This window comes from Girardinichthys multiradiatus, chromosome 3 (assembly GCF_021462225.1).
Source record: "Girardinichthys multiradiatus isolate DD_20200921_A chromosome 3, DD_fGirMul_XY1, whole genome shotgun sequence".
Classification (NCBI taxonomy): domain Eukaryota; kingdom Metazoa; phylum Chordata; class Actinopteri; order Cyprinodontiformes; family Goodeidae; genus Girardinichthys; species Girardinichthys multiradiatus.
Genome location: NC_061796.1, coordinates 29,567,093 through 29,587,060, shown reverse-complemented (window position 1 = coordinate 29,587,060; position 19,968 = coordinate 29,567,093). Strand labels below are relative to the sequence as shown.

The window sequence follows — 19,968 nt, the reverse complement described above, 5'->3', positions numbered from 1 at the left end:
TTCTTACATGTTCTCTGTTCATTCAGCTTGTTTACTGGGTTATTTTGACACTGCAGGTGTGTGAGGAGAGACTGCAGTTTTCTCTCAGTGAAAATGTGAAAACAAACATGCTTTGGGGGTCAGCTGTGAAAGAAACTGTGACACTTCGGCCCTGGGGGGAACAAGTCAAGGAAAGCTGCCGTGGACCTGTGGAAGACCAAAAAGAGGATGAGAGGTATGAAGGCAGGCTGAAACATGGAGGTCTCAGGCTTAATAAGCAGTCTGGTACCTGCATACAAAAGGAGGATTGGAGTAGTTTAGAAATTAACCCTTGCTGTTCCTTGACTCCTTCTGACCTATTTCATATTTTGTGGTGTTATATCAACAAACTTTTATTTTATTTTATACGGATTTCATGTGACAGAGCAAGACAAAGTCATAATTAATTGAATACATGCACAAATACATTTACATTGTTGCAAATTAAATCTACGACAGGCCTTTTATTCAGGCCCTTAACTTTAATACCCCTAAATAAGATTTATTGCAACCAATTGCCTTCAGAAATCACCTAGTCATGTCACCTGTTTGTACACTCGACATAAAGCTGTTCTGTTAAGATCACAGAGGTTTGTTAGAGCACATTAGTGACAAAACAGCATCATAAAGACCAAAGATCTTTAAAGGAGATGTTTAAAGCAGAGTTGGTTATAAAACAATATACCAAGCTTGGATCATCTCATGGAGCACTGTTCAATCCATCATCAGTAGATCGAAAGATTAGAGCTCAAGTGCAAACCTACCAAGACGTGACCATCCACCTAATCTGACAGACTGTGCAAGTAGAGCATTAATAAGAGAAGGAGCCAAAAGTCTTATGGTAACTCTGGAGGAGCAGATCCAAAGTATTTTTTCTGGCCATCACCCTGAACACACCATCCACACAATGAAACATGGCTGTGGCAACATCATGCTGTGGGATTACTTTTCCTTAAAAGAGACAGGGCAGCTGGTCGGAGGTGAAGGGAGAATTGATAGAAAAAAATACAGGGCAATTCTGAAAGAAAACCTAATAGAAGCTGAAAAAAGACTTGAGCTGGAGGTCCACCTTCCAGCAGGACAATCCTAAACAGCCATAAATAAAATGGAATGGTTTAGATCCCAGGTCTCAAACTCCAGTCCTCGAGGCTGGTATCCCGGATCTTTAAAAATGTGTCCCTGCATCAATACGTCTGAATCACTTAATTGGATCACTAGCAGAACTTAAGGAAGTGATTTAGTCATTTGATTCAGGTGTGCTGGACTTGGGACACATCCAAAAGTCGCAGGACACTGGCCCTTGAGGACTAGAGTTTGACCACTGCTTAAGATCACAACATGTTCCTATACTAAACAGGTCCACAAAGTCCAGAACTAAACTCAATTCAGAATCTGAGGCAACACTTGAAAATTGATGTTTACAACCACTCTCCATCCAATCTCACTGAGCTCTATCTATTTTGCAAAGAGGTATGGGCAAAATTGACAATAGAGACATGCCCCAATGTAATTGCAGCTGTGACTCGAGGGGATAAATACAAATACATGCCACATTTTTCATATTTTTATTTTAAAAAAAAGAAAAGAAAGCCATGCACCATTTTCCTTCCACTTTATTATGCTCTACTTTGTGCTGCTCTGACAAGTTAAATCCCCTTAAAATACATTAAAGTTTGTGGTTTTAGCAATGACACCATGTGGAAAAGTTCAAGGGGCATGATTTTTTTTTTGACAAGACTTTGTACACAAATGACAAGATAATTGGTTTTGTAGAATATTTGTGTTTTTAGAATAGCAGTAGTTTTGTCTAACATCTTTTTTAAAGCTGAAATCACTACATATGCCTCTAAACCTCAGCTAGTCTGAATCATGAAAAGTGAAGTCTGTGATAAGCTTGATAAGTAGCTGCTTGTCTCAAGTGCTGCTCTTCTGTCCTTCCACAGTCAGCATGTTGCCATTTTTCCCACTCCTCTTCTTTGTGGGAAGCAGCAACCTCTTAGCTGCAATCCACACTACACAATTCCACCTTTTGATTAAGATTTTAATCATCCAATAAGAATCTGAAGCTTGGCTCTTTAGCTGAATGGTAAAATAAGAATAGTTCATTTCCTTTTCTTTTAAATAAAGACTTTCTTGCATGTTTGTTTACATGTGGATCATTGTCACCACATTCTTGTTTTATTGCAATATATAACAAATTAATGTCTCAAAACCTTGATAAAATAAAGCTAAAACTATCTATATGTGTAAGGTATTGGAAATTAAATATTTTCATGATAGGATCATAATTGGATCCTACAATATTTAAGGATTATTATCTTTTTTTCTTTTCAGTCAAGAGGAGAAGGAGGCTGACTTCAGCCAGCAGCCACTCATTGAGTCTGATAAAACTGAACCCGAGCCGCTCACTGTGATTGAACAACCTGAGATCACTGCATCTCAACCTGCAGCAAACCAGGCAATGAAAGGTATTATCATGTTGCAAAACATACAGAGCAACTTCATATTTTCCTTTAGTCTTTATTGCTTCCTAACATGGCTTTGGTTTGCTTTTGTTTGGCTATTTTTTGTTCTTTCCCCTTCGTTGAGTTTATTACCTCTTTGTATAACCAGAATATAACCAGAATACAGACAGATATTGTGCCTGCTATTTGTTCCTGCAAAGCTTAACTACCATGTGATGAAAAGTTGACTGACCCTACTCCTCTCCTCTAAAATAAGGTGCAATAAATTATAATTATGTTTAAGAGGCAAGTGGTGAATAAATCCAATCTCAACCACTTTATCGCAGTCGTTAATAAATTAGCTGCTTCCTAAATATTTCATGAGCTTTATTTTCCTAATCTAAAGAACAGTAACAGAGCTGACTTGATAAACTAATCAGTATTTTAACCTCTAGTATGTATGAAACTGCCAATGTTTACATGTCAGGGTTTGGGATGTGGTTCTTGCTCCAAGTATTCTTTAAAATTAATAAAATTTGAGTTTTGATTTGAGGTTAAAGCTTGAGAGTCACTGCTTAGATAAAGGTTCATATTTAATAAATAACTAAAACCAAGTTCTGAGGTCTTTTGGCCCTCAAGGTTCATAGAATCTCTTCATTTATGGTCCATTGTTGTGAACGTATAGATTACAAAACTGTGCTATCTGCTGACTGCAGCCAGAACTGCTCTGCAGAGGAAAGGGCATCGGTAAAGGAAATAACATATCAAAAGATAATATTTAAATAACAGTTTGGCCGTGTGATAAACTAGTGAGCTGAAGGGTTTACCTTGCCGCAAACCAACTCAACTATAGCAAGCTGTTATTGTATTTGTTCAATATCAGCGATATCCAGTGTCGTTTTCATTTACCTGTCGACAACAACTAGATTGACATCTTGGATGCACTACTTGAACACTTGCAGGTCACACTTTGTGATGCCCTAGAAGTGGTCAAATTACCATTTTGGTGCAACCAAATAGGAGCAAATCGTGACATTTTGCGATGTGAAAAGGGACACTTTTGTTCAACTAATAAGTACACACAGGACCTAAATAAAAAAATTATAAGAAGTGCCATGTTTGTTTTGCTAAAAAGTTGAAAAAAGTGCAACATTTGTCCTAGTAAAAAATGCCACTTTTTCCAACTAAAACATGCAAAAAGTATAACTTTTTGTCCAAGGAGTCACACTTTTGTCCTGCCAGGTGAAGCAAAAACATCACTTATTAGTAATTAGTAGATTAGTAGTTTGTGAAGCAATTGAAATACAGCGTATCGCTGCAGATATAAAACAATGCAAAAATAATTTAAATTAACTGAAAGCAGATGTATTTTTCCTTGCATTTCTGTAGAGTAATGAGTTAAAGGCTCAATAAGGGATACATTATTTCACTAAAGTTAGTTTTCTTTCCCCAAATAAGAGATATTTTTGATCACTCCTGTAGAAAAGTATTTATTTAACTCAGTTTGTAATCTAGTTCCTGTCAAACTCTGCTCTTTGATTGTTCTGAAGCAAAACTAGCTCGTCTGTCTCTCGCCCTCCCTCCTCTCGCTCTGAATCTCCCCCGTGCCCCGAGCGGGAAAGGGGGGTTCGGGGACGGGCCCATTGGAAATCGGATCGGAAGACGAAGGGGACTATCGTCAGGAATCGACCCTGACGATGAGGAAGAGGACGAGCAGGAGGACGAGAACTCCCGCAGAGTGATTGTTGTAACAGAGACGGACGTGGACAAACGGATTGGCCTGAGGAGTCTGTTAAAATCACCCAAGGAGCCTTTGGACAGGGAGCAGGACAGAGGGAGGAATGTGTCCTTCTTTGATGACGTTACAATCTATCTGTTTGATCAGGTACTTCCTGTTTGTTTCATAGCAGACTTCCAGAATGGTGAGTTTGAATAAAAAATAGTCTAAGGTTCTTTTTTTTGCAACAGGAAACTCCAACCAATGAGCTGAGCAATTCAGCTCCTACCAGTCCAGGTTCAGTGTCTGTCAAAAACAGCAAGCTGGACTTTCATGGTGAGTTCATAAACACCTTATGTTCATGAAAAGACGCAGAGCAATATCACCCTGTAGGTCAGTCCATATGGACAATCCAACAGCTGACTTGTTGGACTAAGTCATGCATCGGTGTGCAACCTGTCTTACTTTAGGATCAGTTAGGTTTCACCTTGAGGTGATTAACGTAGCAATAATATCTGACATCTAACTCATCCCCTCCCACTGAAACAAGACATCTTCATTTTCCCCATCTTTTATCCAAATGTGCCGCCAGAATTAATCTCCCATAATCACCCCTCCCTCTCTTTCAATGCTGTGACATTTGGAGCTGAGCTGGGACATTAATCGTGCGCTCAACAATGCATGTCCTAAGCTGTGTTTCCCCCTCCAACACATTTTACGGCTGCTCGGTTTAAATTGCGCTCTCCATCTTGTAAGCTCATTATGTCTTTTCACAGGAAAATGAAAGTCAGAGCTCAGAACTTCTTTTACCCGCGCAGTCACACCAAAATTATACACTTAGATCATCTCTCAGCACTCTTTGGAGAGATGATTTTAAAACTTGGCAAGAAGAGAAAGTGTTTTACTTTGAGTTATTTTTAACTAAAACTGTCTGTCTTTTTTAGTGTCAGGCATATTAACTGATGTGGATTCTCATGAGTTATTTTTGCATTTGGTTATGCACAAATTTATTGTTGCATAACTGATATTTTACTGCACATACTGTTCAGGTCAGAAGTTTACATACACTCATCCGGCAATTAAATGTCACAGTAATTTGTGGCTTTTAATGATTAGTTTCAACTGTTCTGTTTCCATGGAGAAAAGAGTAAACACCAAATACCGACATTAAAAACAACAAATACTGACATTAAAAACAACAAATACTGACATTAAAAACAAGAACTAGGGCAAAGGAAGGTTTAATTTTTTGGTCAAAAAGTATAGATACAAGCTTAACACAAACTCCCGCTAATAAAACCATTTTGAATATTTGAATGGTTTCCTGGCTGGCACAGACTTATCTTTTAAACTTTGACCTTAGATTATCAATAGAGTTGAGGTGATTATCCATTAGCTAAATGCTATCCTGCTTTATTTTTTTCCGAACCAATTTAATGTGTGTTTGGGATTGTTGTCATTTTGGAAAACCACAGTCTGTCCAAGTTTACATCATGTAGCTGCTGATTTGAGGGGAAGTTAGAGATTTTGAAGGCAGTCCTTCTTCTTTATTCTACCTACTTTGTGCAATGCACCAGTATCAGCAAAACAGCCGCACAGCATGATGCCACCACCACCATGCGTAAAATCCTTATTCTTCTTCGCACTGTGATCAAGCAGCTCAATCTTTGTGTCCTCTGACCATAAAACCTTTATCTTGTCCATGCAGACAGCTTCTAATTTCAGTCGTGCTTGACTGTGTCAACTTTAAAGCCTGTGCTTCTGTCTTGATCTTGACCCTGACTGGTGTCTAGCAGTTTGTCTCGGTGGTTTTTGAATTGCTCTTGAACATCCCAACCAGTTGACATTCATCTTAAGATGACGGCTCGGGTCAGATGGTTAAAACTTTGAAAACATTTTGGGGTTTCAACAGGATAATGATCCCAAACACATAAAAACTGGTTTTGGAATAGATAAAGCTTTTGACATTAAATTTCTTGAATGGGCCTGACGTCCACCCTACTGAAAAACAATGAATGTTGCTTAAAAGCCAGGTCCATGCCATAAAAAAACAAACAAAAAACTATTTAATTGATCCGACCAGTTTTGCCAATAAGAGTCTGTTGGTATCCAGCCAGAATTATCCAAGAAGCTGGTTGATAACAACCAACATTGTAACGAAATAAATGTGGGAGAGAAGAAAACATGGCTATGTACAGTACAGGTATAATGGGAATTTTCTCCCATGCTCAATATTGTTAAAGGTCCCAAATTCCACTGCTAGTGGATCTATTCTTCCTCAATGTTTGCATTATCTCTGGGTACTTCTGTTTTCTCCCTGTTGGGTTACATGGAGAGTCTAAGTTTCCATCAGGTATGAGTGTGTGTGTATGGCTGCTTGTCTTGTATATTGTTATGTTGTACATGAGATGGAGTGCTCCACTGACCGCTGGAGACAGCATGTATTACGTTGCAGAACATAGACTTGGAGTATGGCTGACGTTCATAATTCAGTAATCCATCTATGATCCTGATGTTGATGCGTTCACTGAGCTTCGTTTTGTTTTTATCTTCATCAGGGCCAAACAAAAGCAAAGAATCCAAAAGGAAAGAGGATCTATCAATCAAACTACGGTCGCCTGTCATAGGCGGCCCGGTGACTTCATCACGCTTTACCGTCAGCCCTGCCAACGATCCCCACTTAGTGTGAGGTGAAAAAAACCATCGTTCCGGGAACCTTTGAAGCCGAACCCTCTCGGATTTGGCAGTGAGTTTACCCAACAACCAGCCATTCACCCAGAAGATATTTTTTTACTAAATTGGGAACTGAAGGAAACATACTCCGATATTACCAGCTGGACACATTCCAGATTTTGCCAGCGACTGGATTTTGTATGAAAGGGGGGTTGCTGAGCTCCTGTCTATCACTGTTTACAGTTTATCTGTAGCCTTTGGCTGCAGAAGTCTGCATATGTTGGGAGAAAAAAACAAAGCAAAACAAAAGGAACTTGGAGCTATGAAAAATGTGAAACAAATCTGACAGCTATGCAGTGGGAATCTTGCTGTGTACCAGCTCACCTTCTCTTTTTCTGTTGTATAGTTCCCTAGCTGTGGGGGAGGGTGGGGGTGGGGTGCACTTTCGTCATCCATTTCATATGTCCATGTAAATGCTTGGATTCCAGATTAATTAAAGAGGTTTTTCTTCTTGCAGCAGCTGTTCCCGTAGGCAGCAGTTTGAAACAGACTCCTGTGTTTAAAAATATTCCTCAGCATTTGTACAAATACCATAAGAACAGTGTATACAATATTGTTTTAGGGCTTTTACGTTTAGATGTAAACTTTGGACTGCACGAAAAATGAAACAAACAACTTATTTATTTATTTATTTATTTACTTATTTATTTACTTATCCAGTTTAGTTGACATTCATAAACTGATAATTATTTTAAGATGGAATGCATCTAAGTTACACCTTCTCTAAGACCTTCGTATCAAATAAATAAAAAGTATTTTCCCAAACGTCTTCATTGCTAAGAAGAAATAGAAAAATAAGTATTTTGTATAATTTTACTTGTTAATATATGCCAATCTTTACTGTATGGATTTAAGTCCTGTAATATTAGTTTTTTATTTAAGTTTCTTGCCAAGACAAACATTTTTTGCAGTCTTGTCATTCTATTTTTTTTGTATAGTTTAATGACAGTTAACGTAGTTTAGGTCCCCAAATTGAAGCTTCTTACCAGTAAGTAGCTCCATTTGTTTGTGTATCTGTTAATTTATTCCATTTTCTTCAAACAGCAGTCGATCATGCTGCAGAGGTCCTGCTAGTCTGTTTGTTCGGTCTGTTTAAATGTTGGTTTAAACTTGTGTTGTTTAAAAATGCTTTTCAGAGGGGGTGATGTATAAATAAGGGGGGAAATAAAGTTAGAAAAAAATTTTTTATCTTTTATTTTATTTATTGAAGGTTGCACGGTGATTCAGTTGGTAGCACTGTTGCCTTGCAGTGAGAAGGTCCTGGGTTTGACTCCCGCATGTTCTCCTCTTGCATGCGTGGGTTAACTCTGGGTACTCTGGCTTCTTATGACAGTACAGAAACATGAGTATTAGGTTAATTGGTCTCTATAAATTGTGAACGGGTGTGTGCAGTGTTGTGTGTCTCTGTGTCGCCCTGTGAAGGACTGGTGACCTCTCCAAGGTCTACCCTGCCTCTCACCCGTAGGCCGCTGGAGATAGACGCCAGCTCCTCCGCGACCCTGTACGGAAAAAGCAGGTAAAAAAAATAGATGGATGGTTCGTGAATATTACTAGGAACAGTTGAAAGCTCAGTCAAAGCTTGACTTTTTTGTGTCCTATCTTTTGCGATACCCTAAAGCAGCATCACATTTTGAGTGTTTTTGATGATCATATGTAGACATGGAAACATTTATTGGCACCCTTGGAAAAAGAATAATGAAAAGCCTTTAGAAAAAATCCAGGTTTTATGACGGTAGAATAATCTCTCCCTGAAAAAGTTTGAAAAATTCAGCCTTTAATTCTAGCAAAGTTATTTGATGGGGAACATATAGAGGAAAAGAAAATCTACTGCCAGAATTACTTACCCCTAACAGTTCTTCTAAAAAATAAATGCAAATAAAGTTTCAATTCAATGTAGTTTAAAAAAATGTTTCCTTATTATTCATGTTTTAGTTTTTTAGGTGCTCTCAGTTTCTTTGGAACCTTTTATTCATAATAAATGACTTTCTGTTTCCCTGGGCTACAAATATGATGCGACTCAGATGTCAATTTCTTTTAACCACTGACCACTTGGCTGGATGAGGACCCATATTCATTTTGCCACCATGCAAAGGGAGAAAGATGTTAAGGAAAGTGAAAAAACATCTTAGAAGAACTTGGAATTTGGAAAAGCCCATCAAGCCTACTGTTAAGCAAGGTGGGGGATATGTGAGGCTTTGGGATGATTTCTCTTCCAAAGGGCCTGGAGATTATGTTCAAGTGCATGGCATTAAGATCCCTTTTAAATACCATAATATTTAAAACTTTATAGAACTTTATAGAAGAAACTGAAAATGGGTCGTTATTGGGTCTTCAAGTAGGCTAATGATCCCACAGTATGGCCAATTTTACATCAAAATGAAAACAAACACTTGGTTTGTTAAAGCAGTTTAAATCACTTTTAATCAATTACATCTAAAAAATTGGTGTATAAACCTGTCCTGATTTTTTTAGAACTTATTATATTCTTGAAACCATGGGCATTGACCGGGGGGACACCAGAGCCAAAATATGAACGATTTGGTGTATATTTACACCTGGAAAGGTTTTAATAAAATTGGAGATGCATACATTAAAATAAGTCAATATATCTTTATATTAAATAGATAAATAAGTAGGGTTGTATTTTTATTAAAATTATTGTTAATTATTTCATAAAATTTTCATTTCCTGGTCATGTGCTGCAATTAAAAATCACTCAGTAGGAGCAATACTAATATAGAAAAGGTGATTGATTGGTCTGCAGCTGAGTTGCTGTGCAGGTTAACAAAACAGTTTAACAGTTTAACTTATGTGATGATGTATTTTACCACAAGAAGCAAAAAAAGTAACAATATTTAAACAATATTCAATTTATATGTATGATTTAATCAAATATTTGATTTGACATTTAATTACTGCATTGACTAATAAACTGGCTGCACGGTGGTGCAGTTGGTAGCACTGTTGCCTTGCAGCAAGAAGGTCCTAGGTTCAATTCCTGGCCTGGGGTCTTTCTGCATGGAGTTTGCATGTTCTCCCCGTGCATGCGTGGGTTCACACTGGGTACTCCAGCTTCCTCCCACAGTCCAAAGACATGTCTGTTAGGTTAATTGGTAACTAAATTGCCCTTAGGTGTATGAATGAGTGTGTGCATGGTTGTATGTATGTTGCCCTGTGATGGACTGGCGACCTGTCCAGGGTGTACCCTGCCTCTCGCCCATAGACTGCTGGAGATAGGCACCAGCTCCCCTGCGACCCACTATGGAATAAGTGGTAGAAAATGACTGACTGACTGACTAATAAACTGAGACAATTAAAATCTATAAAAAATAATTATCTTATTAATTCACTTATGTAATATATATATATGTATATATATATATATATATTGTTGGATATTATTTAGTCAACTCAGAGGTAAGGAACGACACAGAGTCAGTTATACTTGCGGCAAGGGTAGCTGTGCAATACAAACTACGAAGTATTAACATTCCTCCCTCTTTATTTATACATGCTTGGTCACACACAGTTCAAACATCATTCAGGGTGGGGGTGTGTGTGTGGGGTCAGAAAGGTTAGGGTTCATTTGTCTTGATTATAAACAAACAGAGGAAGTGGGAAATGGGGACCTGGTGAATAGCCCCCAGATGCTGCTAATAAAATAATAAAATAATAAAAGCATAACTCATTCTTGTGACCATCTCCGATTCAGATTATCGCATGTAACAAGGTATTTAATAACTTATTTATTTGGGGGATTTGTGTCATTGTTACCACTGCAGTAATATTATCTAGAACCTGTTCTAAGGAGGAAAACTAAAGAATCCAAAGTGCGGAGCAGATATGAGGGGAGGAAGGGAAGAAGACACTAAGGCAGATAAAATGCATTATTAGTCGTGTTTTTAATAAATTTTATCTTTAATAGATTCTATCTATCTATCTATCTATCTATCTATCTATCTATCTATCTATCTATCTATCTATCTATCTATCTATCTATCTATCTATCTATCTATCTATCTATCTATCTATCTATCTATCTATCTATCTATCTATCTATCTATCTATCTATCTATCTATCTATCTATCTATCTATCTATCTATCTATTCACATTACGGACTAATTATGCTTAAAATAATCTGTGTAGACAATCTTGACAGTCTTACTTTGTGGGTCGTATTGACTACATTTCCCACAAGGCCCCGGGTAGTTATTGCGTATTTAACCTGCGACCAGAACGTCTACATGGTGGAGCATTTTAGACAGGAGGCTAGCAGCAAATAAACATCCAGTGTATTCTTTTAAAACAGACTCTGTTGGTTTGCCACGCAGCGTTTTAGTTACTATTATCTAGTCAAGCGGAATTTGAACCTCCGAGGTGAGTTTTTCAGTAAACCTCGGCTAACTTTCAACAGACGTTTACTGGGGCTTGCTAGCTAACAACGTTACATCCCGAGTAAACATTGGCTTGTCTTAATGTTTATTGGGTAGCTGAACACATTATTCGTTTATTTGCGGTGGTCTAAAGGGCAGAAAACTACACTATGGCGTTGTTTAGCTATCATTAGCTTGGGAGATAAACAACAGAAACGGTACTTTTATTCTGACACTTGGTCCAAATGTTTCAACATATCTTGATGAAAGTTTAAAATTTGCATTTGGTATATTAACAGTCTGGATAGTCACTGAATAAATTATTTACAGTGTTGGAAAAGAGCATTTTCTCTGAAGACTTTCAATCTTCCATTATCTATCTAATCCTTTTGCCACTTAACGTGTTTGGCCAATCGTCAGTAAACCACATGCTCGCACACACGTACTTTTTCATCTTGTTTAAAGCGGATTTACATGTAATGGTTGAACTTGGTCTAATAAATATAGAATTTGAATCGTTTAAAATCCTTTAAAATATTTTTATGCTGTGGATGTTGCTAACTAATTTGGTAACATCCACTTTTAAATCTTTTTTAAGCATCAATCAGATTTTATTTATAGGGCATTTTTATGCAGTAATATTTGTGCTTTACAGATGTTAAAAACAATGCTAAACAAAGTAAAAACAAATAGACTAATATATTAAAACTCCAGGGACAGATATGTTAAATATAAAGCACTAGGCAAGGCATTTTACCTACAGGAGAAATAATAATTAAACACAAAATTACACTTCATTTATGATGATATTTAGATTTGTCATTAAAGGCTACATTGGAGTGTTTTTTAGATAATTTGGATAAATTAAAAATAGAACCAAACTAAAATTGTAAATAAAACCAAATATGAAGGAATTACAGAAATAAATGTTCGGCTAACAATATGTCTTAATGTTATGTGATATTAGTGATACTTTCAATGACCTCTCAGCTTCCTGAACATATGATTCCTCATTAGGGAAGAGGTTAAGTCTCTTAAGACAGAGCAGACTGTACTTCTTGAGGAAGCTTAGGTCCTTTGGTGTTTGCAGCAAGATGCTGCATATCTTCTATAAGTCTGTTGTGGAGAGTGTGATCTCTTCTGCCATCATCTGCTGGGGAAGCAGCATCAGAGCCAGGGACTTAAAAAAGCTCAACAAGCTGATAAAGAAAGCTGGCTCTGTTCTGGGGACTCCTCTGGAACCTCTGGAGATCATTGTGGAAAGAAGGATTCTTTATAAAATGAAGAACATTATGGAGAACCCTGAGCATCCTCTTCATGAGACTGTCCTACAACAACAGAGTGTCTTCAGTCAGAGGCCTCTTCAGATCTGCTGTAAGACGGAGCGCTACAGGAGATCCTTCCTGTCCACAGCCATCAGCATCTACAACGGCTCTTTGAGGAAACCTTCATAATGAGCTACAACAACATTTAATTTCCCTTTGGGATTAATAAAGTATTTTTGAATTGAATTTGAATTTAGGTACACCAGGCTGCCCTTTTATCTCCCTGTGATTCGTAGTCTTTACTGAAATACATCCCTTATTTATCTACTGTCTGTTTTCATAGCATGCTGGATATTTGTCCTTTCCTTTCAGATGTCTCTGGCTGATGAACTCCTGGCTGATCTGGAGGAAGCTGGAGATGAGGGAGAAGATGGACTGTATCCAGAAGGAGAGGAAGGGGATAGTGATGGAGAGAGGACTCAGGGGAGGATGGAGGGAGGGTTGGAAGATATTCCAGAGGAGATGGAGGTTGATTACAGTAAAGCTGAGAGTGTTGCATCCATTGCCAAGCTCCGCAATAGCAGACAAGTACTTTTTTTGGGCTGTATTAAAGGTAATATTTGCTGGAAAAAAGCCTAGTTGTGTTTATAACCCTGTTGTGTCTTTTCAAAGTTTTCAGAAATTATGGAAAAAATCTCAGAATATATCGGAAAGCAGCGCAAAAACTCAGACGGTGAGTGGAACCTTTTTGAGATTCAGATAACTATTTGCTAAAATCTTCATTTCTTTACTATTGTTGTTAGGAGTTGTACTTGGAAATAAAATATGATCCGTTTGTGGTGCTTTTTTAGTTTCAGGTCCAGTTGAGGCTGACCCAGAATACAGGCTTATTGTAGCAGCCAATAACCTCACAGTGGAGATTGACAATGAGCTCAGTGAGTTACTGTAAAAAGTGGAACATGTGAATAAATGTGTGTCCCTCTTAATGATCTGAGTTTTGTTCTTGTCTTTCCTGCCTTTCAGACATAATTCATAAATTTACACGAGACAAATATTCCAAGAGGTTTCCAGAGCTTGAGTCTTTGGTGCCGGATTCCTTGGATTACATCCGCACAGTCAAGGTAAATTGGTATTAAAAAATGTAAAAAAAAACAACCCAAAAAACAAACTATTGTACTATATTTGTCTTAACGGTGTGGATTCTTTACAATTATTAATGACTTTATAGAGACACCAGACTGTTTTGAGCAACAGTTTAACGGTCAGTCTATATACAGTACACACCAAAAGTTTGGACACACCTTCTCATTCAAAGAGTTGTCTTTATATTCATGACTTCAGTGTGAAGCCACAATATTCATAGTCATGAAAATACAGAAAATTCTTTGAATGAGAAGGTGTGTCCAAACTTTTGGTCTGTACTGTAGCTTTAAGTTTTCATACCCAAACATTTACTTTTAAAACAACAGACTTCACTAAAATAACCTGTTTCTCTTATTGACATCAAATCAGACCAAATCTTTCCTGTTTTGTTAGTTGGGAATACCAACACTAATTGTATTTGCTAAACGTGAGAGAAATTTTCATAACCTTCTTCAAATTGAATATAAATATAGTCTAAATATACTAACAATACTGTTCCTTTGAAACAGTTTGATGTCATGCCAATATTAGATTATGAGTAAAAATGGTAAAATTGATCCCAATCATTATTGTGGAATTTAGCAAATGGAAATCGTTTTGGTAGTCCTAACTGACCCAAAACGCGAAAGGTTTATAAGGTTTTTTTATGCAGTTAATGTAAATATGTGGTTTCAACTGCATCTTCTCACTCCTGTGGTCCCTTTGAAGGAATTGGGCAACAATCTGGAGAAATGTAAAAACAATGAAACGCTGCAGCAAATCCTGACAAACGCCACTATTATGGTCGTCAGTGTCACAGCATCAACCACACAGGGGTGAGTTTCTCATCTCGAATCAGAGTATAAAAATATTAAATCCGACTCTCCTTTTCATGATTTTTGCCTTGCACTTTCAGAGTTTTTATTTAAAACTCCTACAAAGAGTTCTGGTAAACTTTGGGCTTTTCTTATTGTAGGTCACTGCTGAGTGAGGATGAGCTGAAGCAGCTTGAAGAGTCTTGTGACATGGCCCTGGAGCTGACCCAGTCCAAACACAGAATATATGAGTACGTGGAGTCCAGAATGTCATTTATAGCCCCAAACCTGTCAATCATCGTGGGAGCATCAACTGCTGCCAAGATCATGGGTGAGAGGAACGAAAACTAGCCGGCACAAACATTTTACAAAACATACTTTATTTGTTGCTGATCCTACTTGGTTTCCTTCCTCCTGGCTGCAGGAATCGCTGGTGGTCTCACTAACCTTTCAAAGATGCCAGCTTGTAATCTGATGCTGCTAGGAGCTCAGAGGAAAACCCTGTCTGGCTTCAGCAGCACATCCCTGCTTCCCCACACAGGTTTCATCTACCACTGTGATGTTGTGCAGTCGTTGCCACCTGTAAGTAAATTATGTATACTTCCTTAAGCAACACAGAAGGCTTTTTATTCCTTTTTTTTTTCCTCGGAGCCAAAGCCGTGTTTGTTAGCTTTTTTGTTTTCCTTCCACTTAGGACCTGAGGAGGAAGGCGGCCCGTCTGGCGGCGGCAAAATGCACCCTGGCTGCACGAGTGGACAGTTTTCATGAGAGTTCAGATGGAAAGGTTTTGCAAACATGCATAATTTGATGCCTTTTTTTTTTTTTCACAATCATGAAAACATTTTACAACAAAACATTTTGCAATAACAGTCCATTTTACCGTTGTTTATTGCAAACGTCTTACTTCTGCAGGTTGGCTATGATCTAAAAGAAGAGATCGAGAGGAAGTTTGATAAATGGCAGGAGCCGCCACCAGTGAAGCAGGTCAAGCCACTGCCGGCGCCTCTGGACGGACAGAGGAAGAAGAGAGGAGGAAGGAGGTATGGAATCTGTCAGGAAGCCATGCTTTCAGGTGTATAAAAAGCCCCACAAAGCCCCAAATCAAGCAACAACCACCAAATAAAATCACTCTAAATGAAAGAAGTTGCCTTGATTAAACAGTTCCTGCAGAAAATGAAACGTTCTGCAGGAATAGATCATTGGAAAGCAAAGACAAGCTTGTATAACTCACACTTAGAAGTTTTAAATGACAGCAACTATAAATACATCTCCCACCTCCAAGCACGCTGCTCTCATGTCTTTCCCTGTAGGTATCGAAAGATGAAGGAGCGTCTCGGGCTGACTGAGATCAGGAAGGATGCCAACAGAATGACCTTTGCAGAGGTGTGTGAATTTTCTTCTCGGCTCCTGTTTTAGACTTATGTGGTGCAACAGTATCTCCCCATCTGCCAAGATTGCTTGTTTTTTTTTTTTTTGCAAAATAGTGATTTTTAAACTAAAACCCTAAAGAAGAGACTTCATGAAAAAGGCAAACAGGAGGTAAACCTGTATAAAGTGTAACCTCAGCAAACTGTTACATGATACATTTTCATTTTTTCTTACATTTTTGAGAAAGTGAATGATCGCTTGTCTTTCTTAAACGCTTCATGCATAAAACACTGTAACATCTGGTAATAACATCTGTCCTGATGCAAGTAGACAAGCCTAACAATGCCCATTCACTCCCGGCATAAACATCTGCCCTGAATCCCGCCTGTAACGTCACATTTTATTCAGACTTCAACAACTGAGTTTGATCTGAGTTGCATGTTGGGTAGTTTGGCAACAAAGCCTCACAGATGCAACATTAAAGAGGAAAAGCAATAAAAGTAATCCAGATTGATCAAAATCTGTCGGCACACAGTCACTGAAAATTTTAAGCCTCAATGATTAGTCTACCTATGCTGCGCTGCGTAAAAATGACTAAACCTAAACGTTCTATATAAAGAGATTTCATGCTTTGCATGAGTCATTTTTATAACATGGTGACAGTAATGAGTTCAAGTCGGCTCCAAACAATGTTCACGAGGTATATTGGAGAGGGGTTAAAACCACTCTCCCATACAGCATCCTGATATCCAGCGATCAATAAAACTCTGACAAACTATTTGTGTTGTTTGTTAAAAAAAAGATCCTACCTTTTTAGAGTATTTTAGATAAGTTTTTAGTCTTGAACTGGTGTGTCCCATGACCGGGTGAGTTCAGACTGCTGAAACCTGTTCAGATACAGAATGTCCCAGGCCCCCTCTGAAGGTGGTCTGAGGGAAACTGTCCTCAGTGTGTTCATACGTGGGATTTAGTGTTGTCGAAACACATCTGGATCGCTCAAGACGGATGTTAGTGCCGGGTGTGAACAGGGCCTAAAACTCTTAAGGTGCAAACAGTTGTTAAGATGCACCGATAAAGCTTTTACTGGCCAGTCCCCCATTTCTTATTTCCCTTCTCTGTCCTTTTGATTTTAATTTTGAAGGACTGTAAAGCATACAAACTTGTATTCACTTTAATTGTAATTCACAAATAAAAAAAAATAAAAAAGGTTCTGAGGGGTTTGTTGATGGTAGATTTTAATCTAATAGCTAAGGAAGAGATCATCTTTGAGTGAATAAAAGTGGTTGTTGGTGTGGTTATGAAGTGGGGAAAAATGTTAGTTACTCAGTATTCGACCTGCCGATCACTAGTCGAAGCTGATGAAGAGAAAAATAGCATTACTAATGACGTAAATATTTCGTATATAAAAGGTTAAAAATACCCTTTTATCTGAGTCTCAGCAAGTGGAGAGGTTGGCCGATTGACTTCTAATTTTGATGTTACTCGATTGATTTCCAGTTAGACTAAAACGCATGTTTAATTTTATTCATTAAATTGTGTTTTGTACTCCTTTTTAAGGCTGTCCTAGCAGTAATTTAGGAATGGGCTTGGGTACACCTTTTTAATCCAAGTGCTCTTGAGGGCTAACATTAGGGTTGCAGTGACCAGTGACAGAATAACGTCCTGATTATTTGCTTGGTCAAAAATATAAATGGCTTACATTACTTTCTCAGAAAGAATACCTGTGGAATAAACTCCTCATTAAACCATTTTTTAAATAAAATTACTTCCTCAGTTCAACAATAAATAATGTTTGGTCAAATAAATCGATCATTACAGTCCCTCCTCTTGGGAGGATTTGTTTTCTTTTAACATTTACAGATTGCTTACAGTTGCTTGGATTTGTTGCACCTGACAGGGTGTTTTTATTTGTCCTACTTCTGAGAATCCAGAGATAATGTTTTATCATGACTGTCGGTGCCATTCAGGCCCACTGTATTTGCAATAAATACTCAATTATAACCAAATGTAGATTCTTGATTAGCTCTTTTAACATGATCACATTTTAAATGAGGTCCATGTCACTTTATTTTAATAGTTTAATAGTTACCAGATGTTCACATGGAGATGTATGTGTATTTCTGTTGGCTTAAAATGGTGTTCAGCTTTACAATATTATTTACTCTTTTGTCCAGATTCTTACTTCATTTTGTTCTTAGTGTGGTTTAATCAGTGAGGCTTTAAGCTCATCTCAGGCTTTGTGTGGCAGATTGAAGACGATGCTTATCAGGAGGATCTGGGCTTCAGTCTGGGTCAGCTGGGGAAGAGCGGCAGTGGCAGAGTCCGACAGGCTCAGGTCAACGAGGCCACCAAGGCTAGGATCTCCAAATCCCTGCAGGTAAGCTCTTATTGATCTTTTATTCTCCTGCCTCTGATTGTTTTATGTTGTCTTTTATCTCTAATATCATGGCGCACTGTTTTGTCTCTAACAGAGGACATTGCAGAAACAGAGCATGACTTATGGAGGAAAGTCCACGGTCAGAGATCGCTCCTCAGGAACCAGCTCCAGTGTAGCCTTCACTCCTCTCCAGGTAAGAAGTGAGCTTCAGTCTGTTATGCTGTTTACTTTTTAACCTCCTTTTTAACCTGATTCTGTGGTCCCCTACAGGGCCTGGAGATTGTAAACCCACAGGCTGCAGAGAAGAAGGTGGCTGAAGCCAACCAGAAATATTTCTCCAACATGGCAGAGTTCCTCAAAGTCAAAAAGGAGTCCAAGATGTGAATGTGCAGTCGCCCCGCACTCAGCAGTGTAACGTGGTGTATTTTTAATTTCTTCATTGTGCTCCTCCCTGTTTGTTTTCTACCATTTGAATAAACTGTTTAAACTCTGGAGGTTCTAGTCTTAAGAAAATAATTAAATGTGAACTGTAATGATTAAAATTTTAATGTGGGCTTTTGGTTTTTTTTTTTTTTATAAGCTGGCCTTTTTGCTAAAGAGTTTAACCCTAGCTTATTTTAAAATGGTTGTAAAATCAGCAAACTATTGTTCCTAGAGATGCACCAATCGGGCTGTTCTGAGTCGATTTTTGGTTTCCTCTAAAGTCTGAGCTGCTCAGTCCGACATATTGTAGACCTCTACGGTGTCAGAGTTGTGCGGTGGTACTTGATGGAGGTATGGCCAGATAAAGCATGGATTCCTCATCAGGTATTGCCTTTAAAATAAAATTACAAAACTCTTTAATCTATTTCAGCAATTCAACTGAAAAATGATGCTTTACACACCAAGAGGTAGTTAAAGTGTTTATTAAAAATGTTCAATCTTTCGGCTTACTGCGGACGATAACACAAAATTATGAAGGTTCTTTGGTACATGTTGTAGTTTTGAATCAAACCAATAAGATTATCCCAATTCACGCATGAAGACATGTCTATAACCGCTCTGTATTTGTGCATAAAAGTACGTGTCGTTTGATCAGTTCGAACCCCAAAAAGGGTGGGTTTTCTTAGTTTTGATGCATTAAAAAAAAATCAGAATTTCCAGTATCTGACCTGCTGATCACTGGTTGAAGCAGGTCGAGGGAAAGTTGGCTCATTGGTTCATCTCAGTTCCATGCAGGAATGACAGAACTTCACACCACAGAATCTGTATTTTCTTAAAAGCGTTTATTGAACTTTTACAATCGTTCATAACCCCTGTTTTGACATCTCCCATGCAGAATTGTAACGAGAAATTGCTTTGAAATTCACATTTTAGGCGGTTCCCCTTTCAGAAAACCTTAAAAGTCCCAAAAAATATAATCTATAAAAAGGCAGATTCCAGAGCTCTGTATTTTTCCTTTCTGTCATCTGCTTCTCAAAGGAAACCCTTGAATGTAATCATACACAACGTTAAGTGCCGTACAGATGCAGAAACCTCATGGTTGAACAGAACAGATAAAATCAGTTTAACAGATGACCAAGAAGCTTGAGATCAACCCACAAGGTAAAAATCCCACCAATATTTTAGCTGTTCTATATTTAACTCTACATGTAAACAGTTGTTTCGGCTTAAATTCGCCGTTTTCACTTAAATATCAGCTGGTAAATTGAACAAAGTGGGTTTGAAGATAAAAGTAACGGGAGAAGTTACAAG

At 38.0% G+C, this 19,968-nt stretch overlaps 2 protein-coding genes across 2 annotated transcripts in view; both read left to right on the top strand.

Moving 5' to 3' along the window:
* Positions 1 to 8,095, top strand: part of lmtk3 (lemur tyrosine kinase 3) — a 30,149-nt gene extending 22,054 nt beyond the window's left edge. Inside the window, exons 12-16 of the mRNA XM_047361609.1 lie at positions 57 to 214; positions 2,353 to 2,486; positions 4,013 to 4,347; positions 4,431 to 4,515; positions 6,738 to 8,095. Of these exons, the coding sequence (XP_047217565.1) occupies positions 57 to 214; positions 2,353 to 2,486; positions 4,013 to 4,347; positions 4,431 to 4,515; positions 6,738 to 6,868 (843 nt within the window). The 3' untranslated portion in view covers positions 6,869 to 8,095. The remainder of the gene's footprint in view (positions 1 to 56; positions 215 to 2,352; positions 2,487 to 4,012; positions 4,348 to 4,430; positions 4,516 to 6,737) is intronic.
* A 3,031-nt stretch (positions 8,096 to 11,126) lies between these two features.
* Positions 11,127 to 18,787, top strand: prpf31 (PRP31 pre-mRNA processing factor 31 homolog (yeast)). The gene is made up of 14 exons (XM_047360379.1): positions 11,127 to 11,291; positions 12,925 to 13,140; positions 13,225 to 13,285; positions 13,404 to 13,487; positions 13,576 to 13,673; positions 14,404 to 14,510; positions 14,651 to 14,820; positions 14,914 to 15,071; positions 15,184 to 15,273; positions 15,402 to 15,529; positions 15,800 to 15,872; positions 18,106 to 18,234; positions 18,329 to 18,427; positions 18,505 to 18,787. The coding sequence occupies exons 2-14, from the start codon at positions 12,925 to 12,927 to the stop codon at positions 18,616 to 18,618; spliced, it is 1,527 nt and encodes a 508-aa protein (XP_047216335.1). The 5' UTR covers positions 11,127 to 11,291; the 3' UTR covers positions 18,619 to 18,787.
* The last annotated feature ends 1,181 nt before the right edge of the window (positions 18,788 to 19,968 follow it).